Source organism: Dreissena polymorpha, chromosome 10, assembly GCF_020536995.1.
Source record: "Dreissena polymorpha isolate Duluth1 chromosome 10, UMN_Dpol_1.0, whole genome shotgun sequence".
In the NCBI taxonomy this organism is placed as follows: domain Eukaryota; kingdom Metazoa; phylum Mollusca; class Bivalvia; order Myida; family Dreissenidae; genus Dreissena; species Dreissena polymorpha.
Window position 1 is genome coordinate 72,847,983 of NC_068364.1, and position 17,242 is coordinate 72,865,224.

The window sequence follows — 17,242 nt, forward strand, 5'->3', positions numbered from 1 at the left end:
CACATCCTTCGATTTACAAAATGTAGTACACTTTTTAACTATTGTACTTAAATAATCTCCATTATGCTGGTCCTCACTGCCCGGGTGTACATTGTCCAGGGTCACTATGGAAGTTATGCTGGAAATCTCTGGTAAATCATGGAATTCCATGGAAAACTCCTGAAATTGAAACAACTGTGGTGAGGGGTGTAAAGTGTGGGGGTCTGGGCATTTATTACATTTTCTTCCAAAAATAAGACAAGAGGGCCTGAAGGACTCAAAGTCGCTCACCTGAGTTAACAAGATATTATTGGGACAAATCTTCTGACCAAGTTTCGCGAACATTGGAAAATAAATGTGGCCTCTAGAGTGTTAACAAAGTTTTACTATTAACAGATGGTGTACAATGCCAATTGGCATGCGTCATCCTCTTATCCATATATATATATACTCATACCAAGTTTCAATGAAATCCGCTAAAGCACTTCAAAGATATGGCTCCAGACTGACGGACGGAAAGACGGACGGACAGAAAGACGGACAGACAACACCAAAACAATATCCCTCCGTCTATGGCGGGGGATAATAACTCATGACTGCATGCTTTAACAGGACAATACGAGATGTGCCCCTTACATTACAATACATGATATCCCCTTTTCTTTCTTTTCTTTTTTATTATAAATACATGCGTGATACCTCAACTACTGTATTGTTACATAAGCGAAAAGGTATATGAAAGAAAGAAATTAACATAACCTGTCGTAACACATTATATATTACATCTCTCTTCATAAAATCATAATGTGACTGTGTCTTTTAAAGGGGCCTTTTCACGTTTGGGTAAATTGACAAAATTGAAAAAAGTTGTTTCAGATTCGCAAAATTTCGTTTTAGTTATGATATTTGTGCGGAAACAGTAATACTAAACATGTACTGAACATGAACAACGCAAAACGAATTAATAATTTGGAGAGTTCTGTTGTTGTCGTTATATTTTGTGAAACTTTACAAGGATTGCTTATATAAAGTATAAAATACATCTGGCATTGTATCCAGAACAGGGGCGTAGCTAGCATTTTTTAGCTGTAGGCCCGGATATAATACATAAAAACGGGGGGTCCGGGTGTCATCCCCTGGACAATTTTTAAATCCTATAACGCCTGTGGTGAGATTTTAAGCTTATCTAGACAAATAATAAGATATTTTACGAAAATATAAGACTTTTGCCTGTTTTTCTTTGATATTTTACTGTTTTATCTCGATGTTAGTGAACTAAATTTTCCTGTATTATCTTCATACTAGAGAACTAAATTTTAAAACAATATGGAACAGAGAAACATTTAAAATGTAACACGACACTTATTCACAAGTCAAACCATGGGAATTCTTTCCAATAATACTGGCTGCATGTCTATAACGGCACTGTAACGTGTTGGGTGTTAAACTAACTTATAGTTCATCTATTACACTTATTATTCTAACAAGTGCATCAGTTACAAGAAATCAATATTTCTACACTTAACCGAGGCAAATGTGTTGATGATTTCATCGATCGAAACATCCGTTTCTCTGTGATTAAATTTCCGCGGTCATTAACATCATTCGGAATGTTTCAGAATCGATTTTCTTAGGATAATGTCAACACGAAATGCAGATTTCTAACCCTTCACCCACCTCAGGGTCAACATTTTAATGTTTAAAAAAAATGTAGGCCCGGGCCTGCTTTGGCTTATAGCAGCTTTATATCCCATGTTTACATTTATCGATACAAAGCATTTAATGACAAACTTCAAAACATGCCAAAATCTGTGAAAAGGCCCCTTTAAACCTCAGAGTTTTAAATGGTTGTTGAAAATAGAATATTCCATATGAACAAAATTCAATTTAATTAATATAGAACTTCTTTTTAATTAAATAGTGAATTGAAGTTCATTAAATCAAGTATACAATTAAACAACATGTACGACAAAAGTTATTCACTAAAATAAATGTTCCCTATAAAGTTTCCATAAAATTGTCTCTGTTATCTCAGATTCAGGCTATGTTCAGGACAAAATAATTTTCTAACAAATGCCAGATACACTCATCTCAGGTTACAGCTAGGAAATGATGACAAACTGTGTTCACAACAAAAACAAGCTAGAAAGTAGATACACCTAAAATCAAAGCGCTGAAGGCACTGACATTGCTGGCTATTGCATAATCTTAGACGCAACTCAGTTTTCAAAATTATGTTATAGCTTTTTATATCTCAAGTTTGAAATGAACACAACCCATTCAAATTTATAAAGAGTTTGTCTTAAAGCACAGGTTGAGATGTGTTTTTTTTTCCAAATAATTAATAAAAAAGATAATTTAAGCTTCATTTTGGAAAAACAGGGCTTAATGCATATGCATAAATTGTCATCCCGGTACCACAGACTCTCTTTAAACGAAAATCAACATAAAATCAGAGAGTGTCGTTCTTGATTGGCTTGTGCGCATTGCACAGGCAAATCAGTGTGCACAGGCTAATCATATTTGACATGCATTAAGCCCTGTTTTCCCTAAAAGCACCAAATATGTACAGATTTTGAATGTATTTGAAGTTTGAAAGCAAAAGCTTTACTTTAGAAGTAAAGTGGATCTTAACACAAAATTTAACCAAATAGTCAACGTTACTTAGTCAAAAAGAGCCATAATTCTGTCAAAATGCCAACCAGAGTTATGCAACTTGTCCTGTACAGTCCCCTTATGGTAATTAGTGTTGCAAGTTGGAAAGCAATAGCTATGATACTTTAGGAGTAAAGTGGATCAAAACACAAAACTTAATAAAATTTCAAATTTTTTAAGTATGAAGTGGCCATAATTCTGTCAAAATGCCAGTTAGAGTTACATAACTTTGCCTGCACAGTCCCCTTATGATAGTTAGTAAGTGTTGCAAGTTTATGAGAAGTGCTGACGAGGTTCCAGGAACATCCATCCATACAGATCTCTGGACAGCACAAAAACAATATGTCCCCCCCCCCAATATGGGGGGAGACATAATTTGTGCAACTTTATTTATTGGTGTTAGTGCAAGTTATTGACACGACACGAAACAATTGCAATTTTTTGCACATTCACACACACCAACACACGGACAGGGTAAACACTATATGCCTGTAGCCATTTCATGGTGGGGCCAGAGCTCCAGATAAGGGCCGTACAGCCGTAAATACGCCTTTTTCATGAAGATTTACGCATTTATTTTTATAAACTGGACGTACAATTACGACATTAATATCCATTCTACGCATTTACGAAAAAAATCTGGCCGTACCGATACGTCTGCGTCAGCGCGGCGTGATTGGTTGGTCTCTAACCTAACGGCACTTTTCGTTAATTTAAATTACCGAAAAGTTGTAGACTGGGTTCATATATTATTGTCTATTCTGTCGCGTGATTTCCTGTAACTTGTAAATCCGTCAAAAACAATATGTCTGCGCTCAATTAAATGCCGGCTTAACCGAAAGCGGCTCAAAACAACACTTTGTTGTCATATAATGACTACATACGGTTTTTTCAAACCATCCTGACATTAAATATGTAAACCCAAAAAAAGACATTGTCGCCCCGATATTAAACGATTTGATTGCATCGGTGGCGTAAAACGTTAGAAAACACGATGGGAAACGGATGAAACAGTGAAATAAGTTTTCATTTACTTAGCTTACTAGTTGGCTTGTGTTTTCCTATCAAGAAAAATGAAGAAATAGTATTAGTCACGAGTTTTAATGTGTAGTTGTATTAGCATCATAATTCAGAATGGAAAACCTAATACAGTAGCTGTTTAAGAAGCTTATACATATATTTATTATAAACGCTGCAAATGTTTCTGTAAAGTCAGTTATACACCCTTCAATATCCAAGAACACGGGTAGTACAGTACTACCTGTATTTTTGGATATGGTAGTACAGGTACTTATTGATTTTAAGCGTTACTCCTTTTCTTTCTGTCAGTGGCAGTACCGTTACTAATTTCACAAATCCTTATCTGGAGCTCTGGTGGGGGCATAACAACAAAACATTGCTACTAATCCAAAATAACATAATTATATATGCATTAGTTGGACATAATATTTTTATTTTTTTCTTGTCATAACTTGAACCATTGATTTTAAATATACATGTACCTTTAAAAACGTGTAACGTTTAAATTAAAATATTGTATTTATTTAAAACTTGACACACTGTGCACAGCAAACTGAAAAACACAGATAATCTGCATAACAGTGATTTTAAACAATCTAAAATATGATTTGGAGAAAAACTGCCGCAACACCCCTTAAAACAAAAACTGCCGCAACACTCCTTAAAACAAAAACTGCCCACAGACAGGGAGCAATGACTTCCAACTGACTGTCTCCATTAAAATATAAAGAGAACTGACGAAGCCCCTGGTGGCTATTTTTTTATAGAACAAAATTTCTCTGACCAAGTTCAATAAGTATTTTAATAATAAAATCTGTGTACAGTCTGGTTTTGATTATAACATTTTTATATGGCGACCAAATACATGCAAGTGTATTCACTTATAAATACCGTAAACAAAGTGCACGTACCTGTTGATGAATTATTTCTGAAGCAATTTCAGGAAGTTCTTCATCTGAATTTCCCTGTGAAGTATACAGGTGCGTTTCTGACGGGCTGTTAGCTGTTACTTCATGCTGTGTCTGCATGTCTTGACAACCCTCCAGGCAGTGCGACCTTAAACACTGAACTGGGATCATGAGACCACAGTTTCTACATGCTTCTCTGATGTCAGCTTCTACGGTCTCAGCTCTGATGGGTTCTGTTGACAAGTTCTGTTGAATAGGCCGAATGTATATTTTTGTCTGAGAACCAATAAATTTTTTCAAGCCTTTAACTGTCCAAGGGCAATCTATGGCAGTCAGTTCGCGGCTGTTTGCTTGACATCTTAGCAACTCAAAGCCACCACTGTGTTTAAGCTGAGGGAACCCAACACACTCATTATTTTCATCCTTGTCATCTGAGCACACCTTTTCCATCAAATTGTCTTCAGAAGTAAACTGTATCTTCTTAAATCCAAGCCCTGCTTTTAACAACATCTCTTTTACTTCAGCTGTTGGGACTTTTGAACAGTTTTTATCAGTCAAACACACAAATGTTACAGTCCATGGCCGATGTTTGCCTTCAGATTTTACTCTTTTTCTTGAGTTTCTCCCTGTACGATTGGCAAATAATAAATGCCGCTCAACGCTTCCACTAGGTACTGCTATGCCTCTTATGCCTTCGCCGAACCTGTAAACAAACAACAAATATGGTAAGTAGACTTAATTAAATTGTACATGAAATTTTTAGTAAATACAACGGTTTATAAGTCACACTAAAATAATTTGTCCATAGGAAAAGTGTGTATTTTAGAATGGGCAGGTAGTATAGTGTGGATCCAAGAATGGACCAGTGGTCTAGTGTGTATTTTAGAATGGACCAGTAGTATAGTGTGGATCCAAGAACGGACCAGTGTACCAACACAATACGATACTTAACACTTATTGTAAATTTCATGACATTTCATACAAAAGTTATTTAATCTAATGCAGGGCTCCAGATAAGGTTTTGTGAAATTCTAAAATTACAACCAGATTTTCAAAAAGAATTCTTAACTCTGAAATTGTATTCTTAACATTTTGGAAAATAATTCTTATTTTTTCTAAATGACCTAAAAATAAATAATAATGGTTATTTTCATGCAAAAAAAAATCAAAATAAGCATACTAGCAACTTTATTTATACGAGTTCAACAGTGTCTTTTCAGTATTATACAATTTTATTTTTCCAATACCTTCATATGCCCAAACTGTGTTTAGATTGCATGCCTTAGATGAATTTTTAAATATTTCATATTTAAAACGGCTCTCCCCTTCAATCTTATCAACGATGAGCCAGGGGACTTGTCCCTTCCACTTGTTCAATGTTTTTTTGTGTGTTTAAGTTTGGACCCGTCGTGTCGTGTTTTTGTTTAGCTTTTCCGACTGTGTCGGCAACTGAACATACAACATCGTATAAGATCTTTTCTTTCTAATGTCTTTCTAAACATTTAACTTCGGCTCACTTTGCGTACAATATGTTAAACGCGTGTTTTTGGACGCTTTGCAGTTTTTTAGGACGCTCTCTGGGCGCCGCCATTGTTTTTTTGACAGATATATACTGTATACGCCACTTTTATTGGAAAAAATGCGCTTTGTTAAACAAACCCGATAACCATTCTATATAAGCACAGCAAAGATCTTTAATACACGAAAAGAACTCAATAAAAATCGATACGAACCGATGTAACAATAATATTCGTAACTTGATTTTGTAATTCTTAATGGTACGACAAGATTTTAAAATAAATACGTAACGGACTTGAAAATAATTCGTTATTATTAATTTATTAAGAGGGCATAACTCTGGAATAACCAAGTCCGTTGGACCAAAATTTGGGTTTCAAAAGTTATTTAATCTAATGGCAGAAAAAATTCCACAATTTCAATCAATTAAGGGCGCATAACTCTTGAAATATCATGTTGATCCCGACAAAATAAATGCATGCACCACCGCAGCATGATGATACAAATTTATTTTAAGTTTCATGGACATCCATGCAATAGTTACTGAAAAAAGGCTCCGGATGGAAAAAATCCTCAATGTCCATAACCTAAGGTGGTATAACTCTGGAGTCACCAAGGCTATCCAAACGGAATTTTACGTGTGCACCATCGTAGTATGATGATGCATATTTATTTTCAGTTTCATGAACTTCCATGAACTAGCTACTGAGAAACAGCTACGGACGGAAAAAAATCGTCAATTCAATCGAGGGGACATCAATCTGGAGTTACCAAAGCTATACGAACAGAATTTTTACACCTAAACCACGCAGTATAATAATATACATTTATTTTAAGTTTCATGAAATTCCAATCAATAGTTTACTGTTACTGAGAAACAGCTCCAGACAAAAAAAAATGTGATCCTTCTTTTTTTTTCTTTTTTGAAAATATATTTCTTAATCTTGTAAGTTTATAGATAATCCCAGAATCGAACCATATTGGCTATCACGTGACCTGCTGCCATAATGGTACTAAAGAATTTGGCAGATTACAGTGTAATCATAGTGTACACCTGCTTTCTTTCAATAAATAGTACTTTATGGCTTCACACAGTAGGATTTAAAACAAGTGAAACATGAATCCAAGTGTCGATATGTATCACATCGTTATTAATCAATATGAATTTATTTAATAATAAGAATTTAATAAGAAGAGCGATTTTTTCCGTCTTTATAAAGTACCAGAAAACGGCACTTTTCCAATTAGGAAAAAAACTACAAATTTCTCCATTTCTGTCCAAAAAAAAAACCCAATTAAAGGTTTAAAAATAAAATAAAAAAATGCAACATATGGTTAGTTTCCCTATGAAGCTCTATGGCTTAAACCTAAGTATATATAATATTGACACTTGAAAACACTTAGTTACCAATTTGAAAGTATTTGGGAGCAAAAAAAACACAAATACATCAATTTCCCAATTTAAGGTTTTAACGACTTGCTTTTTCCAAATTTTGAGGTTTTTTCGCAACTCGCTTTTTCCAATTTTGAGGTTTTCAAGACTCAATTTCTCCCAATTGAACTAGTACAGGTACTTTTCCCATTGGACAAAAAAAATCACTGAAGAAATATACAAGATAGATTTATAAAATGACAACACAATGTTTAAGGCTGAGTTAGCTTTTTTAAGGGTTAATAAGCATACCTGTCAGTAATGCCTTTGTCTAAAATTTAATATTTAAATTATAAAGGTTATATAAATATATAAAGTTTGAAGTAAACTTTGTGATCTTAGGCTAATAGCGATAATAGTGCCGGATATATATTAATTAGCGAAACTTTGAAGATTTAAGCCCGAGGTAGACATTTTTATTGAAGAGTAGATATCTGACTTTGTTTTAAGCTTGTATTATTTTTTAATAAATGCCGTACTTCAATAGTTCTGGAGATACTCATTAAGAAACTTTGTAAGATTAAGAACCAAGGCAGACTTTTTTCATTGAATAGTACATATCTTTGTTTGTCTAAACATTTATCATTTCGTTATTAATATTTCCCTTGTCAGTGTAATTTTAAAGGTAATATAAAAATCTATAGCCGAAATGAAGTTTGTGATTCTGAAATTGGTCCGGAAATATTTATCAGCGAAACTCTGTAAAATTTCAGGTAGAGGCAAACTTTTATATATTCTCAAGCTTATACAAAAATCTCTAGCCAGAAATGAATTTTGTGATTTTAAATGAACAAGTACTGGAGCTATTCATTTGCAAAACTGTGTAAGATGTCAGGACATATGGCATACTTTTTTACTGAAAAGGAAATATCAGCTTTTGCCTATAACTTTATTTTTATATTATTATTAAAACAAGACTATTGCCAAGCAATAATGTCCCGTACCGGCTCCACCATTTTCAGATTATTATTTTTTTTTTTTTGCCATAGCAACCACAATTTTTGACGTAGGAACAAAATGAATTGACGTGCATAATGTCCATATTGCCATCTATCCATTTTTCAAATTTCATGAAAAAATATGAAGAACTTTTAAAGTTATCGCAGGATCCAGAAAAGTGTGACAGACTGATTGACAGACAGACTGACTGACAGACAGACTGAGCGCAAACCATAAGTCCCCTCCGATGAAACCGGTAGGGGAGAGTAACATTTTACATAAAATATCAAAGTTTATAGCCTGAAATAAACTGTGTTTGGGCTGTTCTCATTATTCACTATAAGGGGCCGTCCATACAGTACATCACGCTCCAGTAGGGGGGAGGGGGTGTAAGAAAGTGTGACAGTCTCTGACATAGGGGAGGGGATGGTCAGGCCACGTGTGAAGTCACACATTAATTTTTTTTTAATTTCTAATTTATTATTTATTTATTTTTGTAGAATATAATAGCTTTACAAATAAATTTCAATGATTTTGTGAAACATTTGACTTAGTTTTATCAAAGACCTACACGATACATATTATATGTATTATAGGTCTTTGGTTTTATGTCAAAACAGCAATTAGTATCTCCAGAATGTGTTGTTCACGATTCCTCTTGCTAGTATCCTGTTGCGAAGCCTTGTTTTATGTATAGCATTGCTTTCGTCATGCCGTAAGTATTATTATTTCTACATTGTCCGCTGCATAAATATGTATCCTGTGTAAAAATTATTGCATAATCGGAAGATTATCTTAAACTTGACCTCACCTATTGTAGATAAAAAAGCAGCAGATATAAAATGATGTGTGTTACATAATTGTCAAGTCAAATTTTTGCAATTTTGTTTTAAAAGTCAATCTAGATTGAGTTACTGCATCAATGAATAACTGTGAAAACTATTGACAATTAACTATTCTATTATTAAAGTCATTTTAATATTGTGATTTTAAGTTCTTTTTTAAAAGTGGAAATGCTATTTTTCAATACAGTTTAATAGTGAAATGTGTTTTAGCTTAAATTATAATTAGGTGTTCCATTAAAAAATGGTTCGAAAGTGTGACATACTTTAGGGGTTGGGGTTTTCGAGATGTGTGACAGTTTGTGACAGGGGGATGGAGGGGGTTAAAAATGGTCAAAAATAGCGTGACTTACTTTAAGGACAGCCCCTTTAAACCGATTTCATTATTTATTAAATTTTCTTAATAAAATTGAAATTTACACTAAAAATGATCAACATGAAAAACATGGAGCTTTAATTAATTTATAATTCCAATCTGAATAGTGTTCTCTACATTTCCTAAACTTATAATGTATTTATTAAATTTTCGTAATAAAGTCTAAATAAATGATTTAAAAATAAAACACAAAAAATATGTGATAATTCAGCAAGATAATGGTCTTGGAAAAAACATCCGCAATAAAGGCACGAAGAATTCGCTTAATGAGAAGGGATGTCCAAAGTGTGGATTAAAGGGGTTTATGGGTATGCCCGTGACACCACATGTCTGCACATGTGTACAGAGCTCCAGATAATTTTTTAAGGTAAAGAGTATATCACTCATGACTATTTTAGCTGATGAGTAAAATTTTAAATACTCCCGCAAGTCTTTGTTTTTGTATTTTATAAAAATGTTAAACATGAACATTCAGAAAACATGTATTAATAATAAAGAACATCTTCTCTTGTTTACATAAACATGCATTTTGAAATGGCTGATGAAATGATCCGAATTGGGGCACTGTTGGTCCAACTGATAATTGCACAAAATGTGTATGCCAGTTTTTATGATGATTTTTTTCACTCATCAAAAGTATAATTCATGCCTATTTGGAAATTTTCCATGAATATTTTACGCTAATAGGCATCTTATCTGGACCTCTGTATGTGTAGATACTGTTATTAAGATAAAACATATTAGGTCGCCTTCAAATAACATGTTTAATGACAATCAAGACTTTATCCATGCCGGGACCTATTCAAATAGGTCCCTGTTCATGCTGGGTTTTATTACTCTTTTAAAAAAGAATGCAGATGGTTATCTTATCGATAACAGAAACTATTTAAATCTTTATATATATTCGATAAAATTGTTTCGCTTCCTCGTTTTGTGCAGGGACTATACAAACATATATAGGTCCCTGTTTTGTTCTTCAGTACCGTAACGGCAGCGCTTGCGATTCAGGGTCGGTAATCCGGGAGTTATCAATTTCTGGGATTGTCTATAATGGAAACATTATTTTATACAAATAATCTTAATTTATTTAAAAAAAATAACAAAGCCATTGTTTTATGCCAAGAAGCTGTTCTTATTAAAGTTTTTTAGCAAATATATGTATACTTTCTGTTAGATAGCAATAAGCATTTCGTATCTAATAAGCTTTAATATTTTTATTTAGTAAGATAGCTATAATTTCTCATTTTGGCGTTTTTTGTGTGCGCATATATATAAATATATAAAAATAAAGATTAATTTGTGTAAAAATATTGTTCGGCAACATTTTTAACTCATAATAAATATTTTAAAAAATCATTAAACTGTCTTAAGGCTGAAATCGAATGGCAATACTTTGTTGTTTTGAGTTTACTTAATTTCTAGTTTGTATTCATTGTTAACACAGTTTTTTTTTGCTAAAACAGGACACTTTGTGTATGTGACATTTGTTAGAAAAATATTTTGTCCTGAACAAAGCCTTAATACGAAATAACAGCCACAATTTTGTGGAAACATAAGGAACATGTATTTTTGGTGAATAATGTTGTCTTAATGTTGTTCAATAGTTAATATTTATTACCCCCCCCCCCCAATGCTAGCTGAAATAATTCGCGTTCAGAATAAATCTGAATGCTGAAACTCTGGTCTGTAAAAACCATAACGAAAAATAAATACAATACTATTATGGGAATTACAGTATTTACAAGTGTATATAACTAAAATCTACCTGTTGTTTGACAAATATGAACTTAGATCACAAAAATTACCTGTATCTCTTTCAAAATCATAGACACGGAATGATCATTTTTTCAAAGGCAACCATTTTTGCATTTTGTATCGAGTAAATTAGTGACAGTGGGATCGATGATCTGTACCATATCTATTTCGTACCTATTACTTTTGGGGTATCAACTTCTATTAGTATTGTTAAAGCTAGTTATAATTATTCTTTTGCTTCTTCTTCTTCTTTTGATTATTATTTCCAATTTCATTTCTTACTGTTTTGAGCATATTGCACACTTCATTTTTTTGTTCGAGCTCAGTTACAAACATATTTGAATTTAACCTCCAGTTCAATAGCGATGTTAGATGTCAAGCTCACATTCACCAAGGGAGATAACATGAATCTTTACTACAAGGATTTATATTGCATTAAACAAACTCGAAATATAGTTTATTAACAGATAAATGTTTATATATTTTGCTCAATATATACTATTTAGGGAACGTTCTTTCATAAAAGTCAATTTGTGTCGGAACTCTCGCTATTAAAAAGATAGAGTGGACTATTGACGCCAAGAGTCTGCCAAAGCAAAAATCATCAAAAGACTATATGGCGGCAATTTATATTGACTACCCCAATGAGTACTGTGGACGGCTTTACATTTGTATTTTGACTCAGCATACTCCTTTATTACAGTATGTGTGTGCATGCCATAAATTTCTTCGGAAACACTTTGTAAGTCTATAACAACTACAGTATCTGCAAACACTATCATGATTGATAAAGCTGTAAATTGTATTTCACCCACCTGCTCACTGAGTTGTCTTGTAGCTGCCCCACCTCGCGAACTTTCTCTCGCAATCTGACTCTGTCCCCAATTGTCGTGACACCGAGCCGACCGAGTTCAGTGTCTGACAAATGAGTCAACGAATCAAACTCGATCTTCTGACCAACAAAGTTTCCTAGAAGTGCATAGAGGCCAATTTCTTGCAGAACGTTCTCAACCGTTTTGCGGACGGCCATGCTACCTTGGTTAGCTAATAACAAAGGGAGGTAACCGTGCAAATATGCACACGTTCATTTAACGGCTCATAAAAACAAGAACGCCGCGAATTAAAATCTAAAATCAATATCATATTCTTATATATTCATGTAGCGAGGATTTCCAAAAGGTCTATAAGAATAACTGTTCGTACTGTATATAATTTAATCACTATTTATATAACCACAAGTTTCATAATATTCCAAAGTAAGCTGTTTTTACTTTTACACTTAATGTAATATTTAGTTCTTTTCTTATTGCTGCTCTAAATGCAACTGTTCCTAAAAATCCCCCAAAACTGAGAATTATTAAAGTATCTGGTTTCTATATTATTTCAAAGAGATAGCATTGACATTACCATAACGACAGAGCTTGGAAATGTAAACATAGAAACCATTTCACCTAATTAATAAAGACAATTAACTCAAGTTCATCAGATGTCTGGCAAATTAATTGTGAATTACTCGCATATCGCGCGACGACTCATGTGTTATATCTGTGTGAGAACTAAGACAATTGATACAAAGCATGTGCTATCTCGCTACTAGCACAGTAAATGATTCATTCTGCCGAGAAATACACTTGTCCTAAGTTCGACCATCGTATAATGAAATTTGCACATCATATAATGAACAATGAGGATCACATCATGAAGAGGGAACATCATATAATGGAGAGTGAGCATCATATACTGAACATTGAGCATCATATAATGAAAAGTGAGCAGCATATAATAGGAAATCTTATAAAGGAGAGTGAGCATCATATAATGAACAATGAGCATCATATAATGGGCATCGAGCGTCATATAATGGGCATCGAGCATCATATAATGTACAGTGAGCAGCATATTATAAAAACGTATCATCATATAATGTACAGTGAACCTCATATAATGTACAATGAGCATTATATAATGGACAGGTGACATCATATAATATACAGTGTGCATCATATAATGTACAGTGAGCATCACATAATGGACAGTGGGCATCATATAATGGTAAATTATCATCATACTATTATTTATTAACGACGTATAATGCCAAAGTAACATCATATAATGTTAAATCGACATCATATAATGATAAATAAAGTAATGTAATGCATATTGTCATGTAAAGGCAGCAATGGCGTTCCATATTGCATTGTCATTAGCATTTGTTTATGAGAATAAATTGTCTTAATGTAATCCAATAGTGAACAGCCTTTGTGATTGTCGTCGTTGTTAAGGACTTTGTAACAGTCAGGCTCTTTTAGGTGTATGCCTAACAAAGTGTGATCTCATTCAACCATTCATATATAATTGGTTGTTGGAAACGAGTGTTTCAAAGACTCGTTTAATTTAAAAGGTGCGAACATTTTATTAAACTATGAAACTTAGTAAAAACAAATGCCTGAACTAAACCGATAATTATTGGTGCATGAAATTCCAATTTAATTGTAATTTTCTTTATGTATTGAGCAATTTAATTTTGCTTGAAGTCCTGCAACAAAGTCACGCGACGAAAAGGATTATGACATGCATTTTTCATTATTGCGTAACGTGTTCTTATTGCAAATACGCCATCTAAAAAGTGTGTATGACTGTTTCGTGTACACGTGTAACTTTAACGTAGAATTATCGTAAGTTTCATGATCGTTTGTTCGCGGATTAAGCGGATAAAAATGTGTTCCTATCCATGATTTAGGAACAGTTTTTATTTTACGGGTATTGGTATGCTTTTTGTGCGTTTATAAGCATTGCATACGATTTTTGCGTGATGGTTTTATTGATGTTGATGAATTATGTTGGCAGGTGAATGCACATTCGTACTGAGACTGCGGGTGCTTTATGGTTATTAGAAAACGTCGAACCGTATTCTGAGTGTCCGTACGGAGCATTGTTGAGGCCGACTTGCTTCCGTGTGGATACATTTTCTGCAAGGTTATCACACTACATTCATATGATACGCGAGCAGACAACGTTCGGTACTACAAGTACTATGTTTACCGCCTACTGGCTAACGATGTTATAAATATAAATAACAAACTATCGGAGTCTTATGTACCCGTTTTAACCGTAAGATCTGATTATAAAATAGCATGCTTCTTAAGATGAAACGCCTCTGTAAAACACATACATACATGATATGAGTATGGACTGCAGTGAAATTCGGTCATGCCAGTAAAAAAAGATAAATTGCCTTTCACATTAACGCAAAGTTTACGCTATATCGAATCAAGCTGCAATTCATGTAAAGTAACATGAATTGAGAAATTTGTTACAAATTCAGAGGATTGTTTCAGACACAAATTATGGTTCAAATCAATACTATACATATTTAAATATACATGTAATAATAGATGATGACAAAAATACAGATTATCATTTTATAATTGATTTAATCATCGACTAAACGTAACTATAATACACATTTATGTGCGTCCGATCTGCTTTAAAACAGTTGACGATGTCGCTTTGAGGTCGATTTCGTGAAATTAATTTACGAGGTCTCTGAAGACTCGCGCGTTTTGATGTTACGAGAACAAAATGACTTTATGGTAGCTTCCAGATACAGGCCCTCGATCTTTAAACTTATTTCTAATGAGGATCATACCGTGCAGACAAACGTATCGGGCAACTTATTTCTTTTCTTTTGAATAACAACATTAGCAAGGTGTAAACACATACCAAAAGAACTACCGGGGTAAGCACGATTGACTGAAACAAATAGATTATTTAGTGTGAGCGGAGGACAAATTTCATCTCTTGTTTTAGTAATGGAATATTCTGAGATATTCTTTTCATTTTCAATAATTTAGATTGAAACATTAACAAGTCCGCATCAGTATTAGATGTTTCATGAAAATCACGCTTACCGATATAACGAACGTTTACGTTACGTTGATTGTTCAGTATTTGGATACAAAATGTTTGATAGAAAAACTAAACATAATATGTGCAATAATATTTGGTTTTTAAAAAGCAAAACTGTTTGTGTTTATATCAGACGCGTTAGCTGCATTCGTGACTTGGAACCGACAACGACGTAACATAAGAAACGCTAGGCTCATATATGAGTCGCGTTCTGAGAAAACTGGGCATAATGCATGTGCGTAAAGTGCAGTCCGCAAAGGCTAATCAGGGCGACACTCTCCGCTTTTATGACATTTTTCGTTCAAATGCAGTCTCTTCTAAGCAAATATCCAATTTAGACGGAAAGTGTCGTCCCAGATAAGCCTATGCGGACTGCACAGGGTAATCTAGTAAACTTTAAGACATTTTAACACACAAGCAGTATGCCCAGTTTTCTCAGAACGCGACTCATATAAAACAGATTCTTTGCTGTAAGCCAAACACATCCTGTTGAGCCTATACGTTTACCTTTATCTTTGTATTGCGCAATAAGTTGCTTAGCAACATTAAATACATGATACAACGTTCAGGTAATTTGATATGAACGACAAAGTGTTTGAATTACAGGTTTATTCGCTGAAGGCTTATAGGTAAAATGTGAAAGTGGCGTTACGGCAGTAAGTCGACTACAACATGTGCAATTTAATAATGCATTGGGCGTAGCCCGGCCATATTATGGTTCCTTGAAGTATACAAAATCGTAATGATTTTCAATTTTCAACAATCTTTCTTTTTTAGTTAGAGACTTAATACTGTTTGATTAATGTGTTCAATTACGTGGACAGAACATGACGCCATATTGTTTGAAACATAACATTATAACATTATAACTCATGTACAACTCATAGAGTCCAGCCCGTGTGTAAATACCTGAAAACCAGGCTGATTCTGCACCCTGAATACTAAACAGGTACAAAATGATATAACTGGTTACTTTTACTTTTGTCAACTATTTTTAACAAATTAGTTATCTGTTTTCTAAACGAATTTCAGAAACATATAAAACTTAAGGGTTCATAAAGACCCTATAACCACAAACTACTGGCCCGTTGGTCTCAAAGTCCTTAACAGTGTATACCAGGACATTAAAAAAGGACGTATTTGCCCATTATGCTCAGTCACAGTACAGTCACAATTAATGAGAATTAAACATTAACGTCAACCTGATTAAATGTTATAACGGTTTAAATTCATTATAACAGCATAAATCTTCTCACATGTTGCTGTCAAAACTTCTTTTGATTTCAGGTCTATCTTGGAAATGACTTCATAGAGAAATTTAATTATATATGGTGACCTGTCGGTAGCCTATTGAATTCAACATTATTGTAACGCTTAAATACGACGACTCACTGGATTCAGGGAAAAGATAAAGTTGGGTGCAACTTATAGTGCACATTTATTTACTTGTCAAAAAACAGCCCCCGTGGCTATGAGTATGGTAGCAGTAGTAATGGTAGTAGTAGTAGTGGTACTAATAGTAGTAGTAGTAGTAGTAGTAGTAGTAGTAGTAGTAGTAGTAGTAGTAGTAGTAGTAGTAGTAGTAGTAGTTGTTGTTGTTGTTGTTGTTGTAGTAGTTGTATAATAATAATAATAATACTCATAATAATAATAATAATAAGTATTATAATTATAATAATAATAAAATAATAATAATTATAACATATTATATATTGTTACATAATGTTTTAAAACAAGGAAACATCACAGCATATTGACATTTTGTTCATACACATTGGTAAAAAGTTACAAATACGTAATATTCATTGATAAAGTGACATAGGTTCATTGTCCAGCTATTTTGTAAGAACTCTGAATCTGATACAAATCACTGTTAAAAAAATGGATAAGTTTTATTTTTCGTTGAACG

At 33.5% G+C, this 17,242-nt stretch overlaps 1 protein-coding gene across 1 annotated transcript; it reads right to left on the minus strand.

Moving 5' to 3' along the window:
• Window positions 1–4,174: 4,174 nt before the first annotated feature.
• LOC127849229 (uncharacterized) lies at window positions 4,175–12,463 on the minus strand. The gene is made up of 3 exons (XM_052381949.1): window positions 12,240–12,463; window positions 4,566–5,265; window positions 4,175–4,207 (listed from the first exon to the last, which is right to left on the minus strand). Exons 1-3 carry the CDS (start codon window positions 12,452–12,454, stop codon window positions 4,175–4,177), a joined length of 948 nt encoding a protein of 315 aa, XP_052237909.1. The 5' UTR covers window positions 12,455–12,463.
• Between the last annotated feature and the right edge of the window lie 4,779 nt (window positions 12,464–17,242).

What these genes read in the sequence shown, in the direction of transcription:
- LOC127849229 (XM_052381949.1), bottom strand. Translation starts at nt 12,454, where the DNA reads ATGGCCGTCCGCAAAACGGTTGAGAACGTTCTGCAAGAAATTGGCCTC. An exon ending in CAAGACAACTCAGTGAGCAG is followed by an intron (nt 5,266 to 12,239) that starts GTGGGTGAAATA and finishes GTTTGTTTACAG; the next exon opens with GTTCGGCGAAGGCATAAGAG. An exon ending in CAGAAATAATTCATCAACAG is followed by an intron (nt 4,208 to 4,565) that starts GTACGTGCACTT and finishes TGTGTTTTTCAG; the next exon opens with TTTGCTGTGCACAGTGTGTC.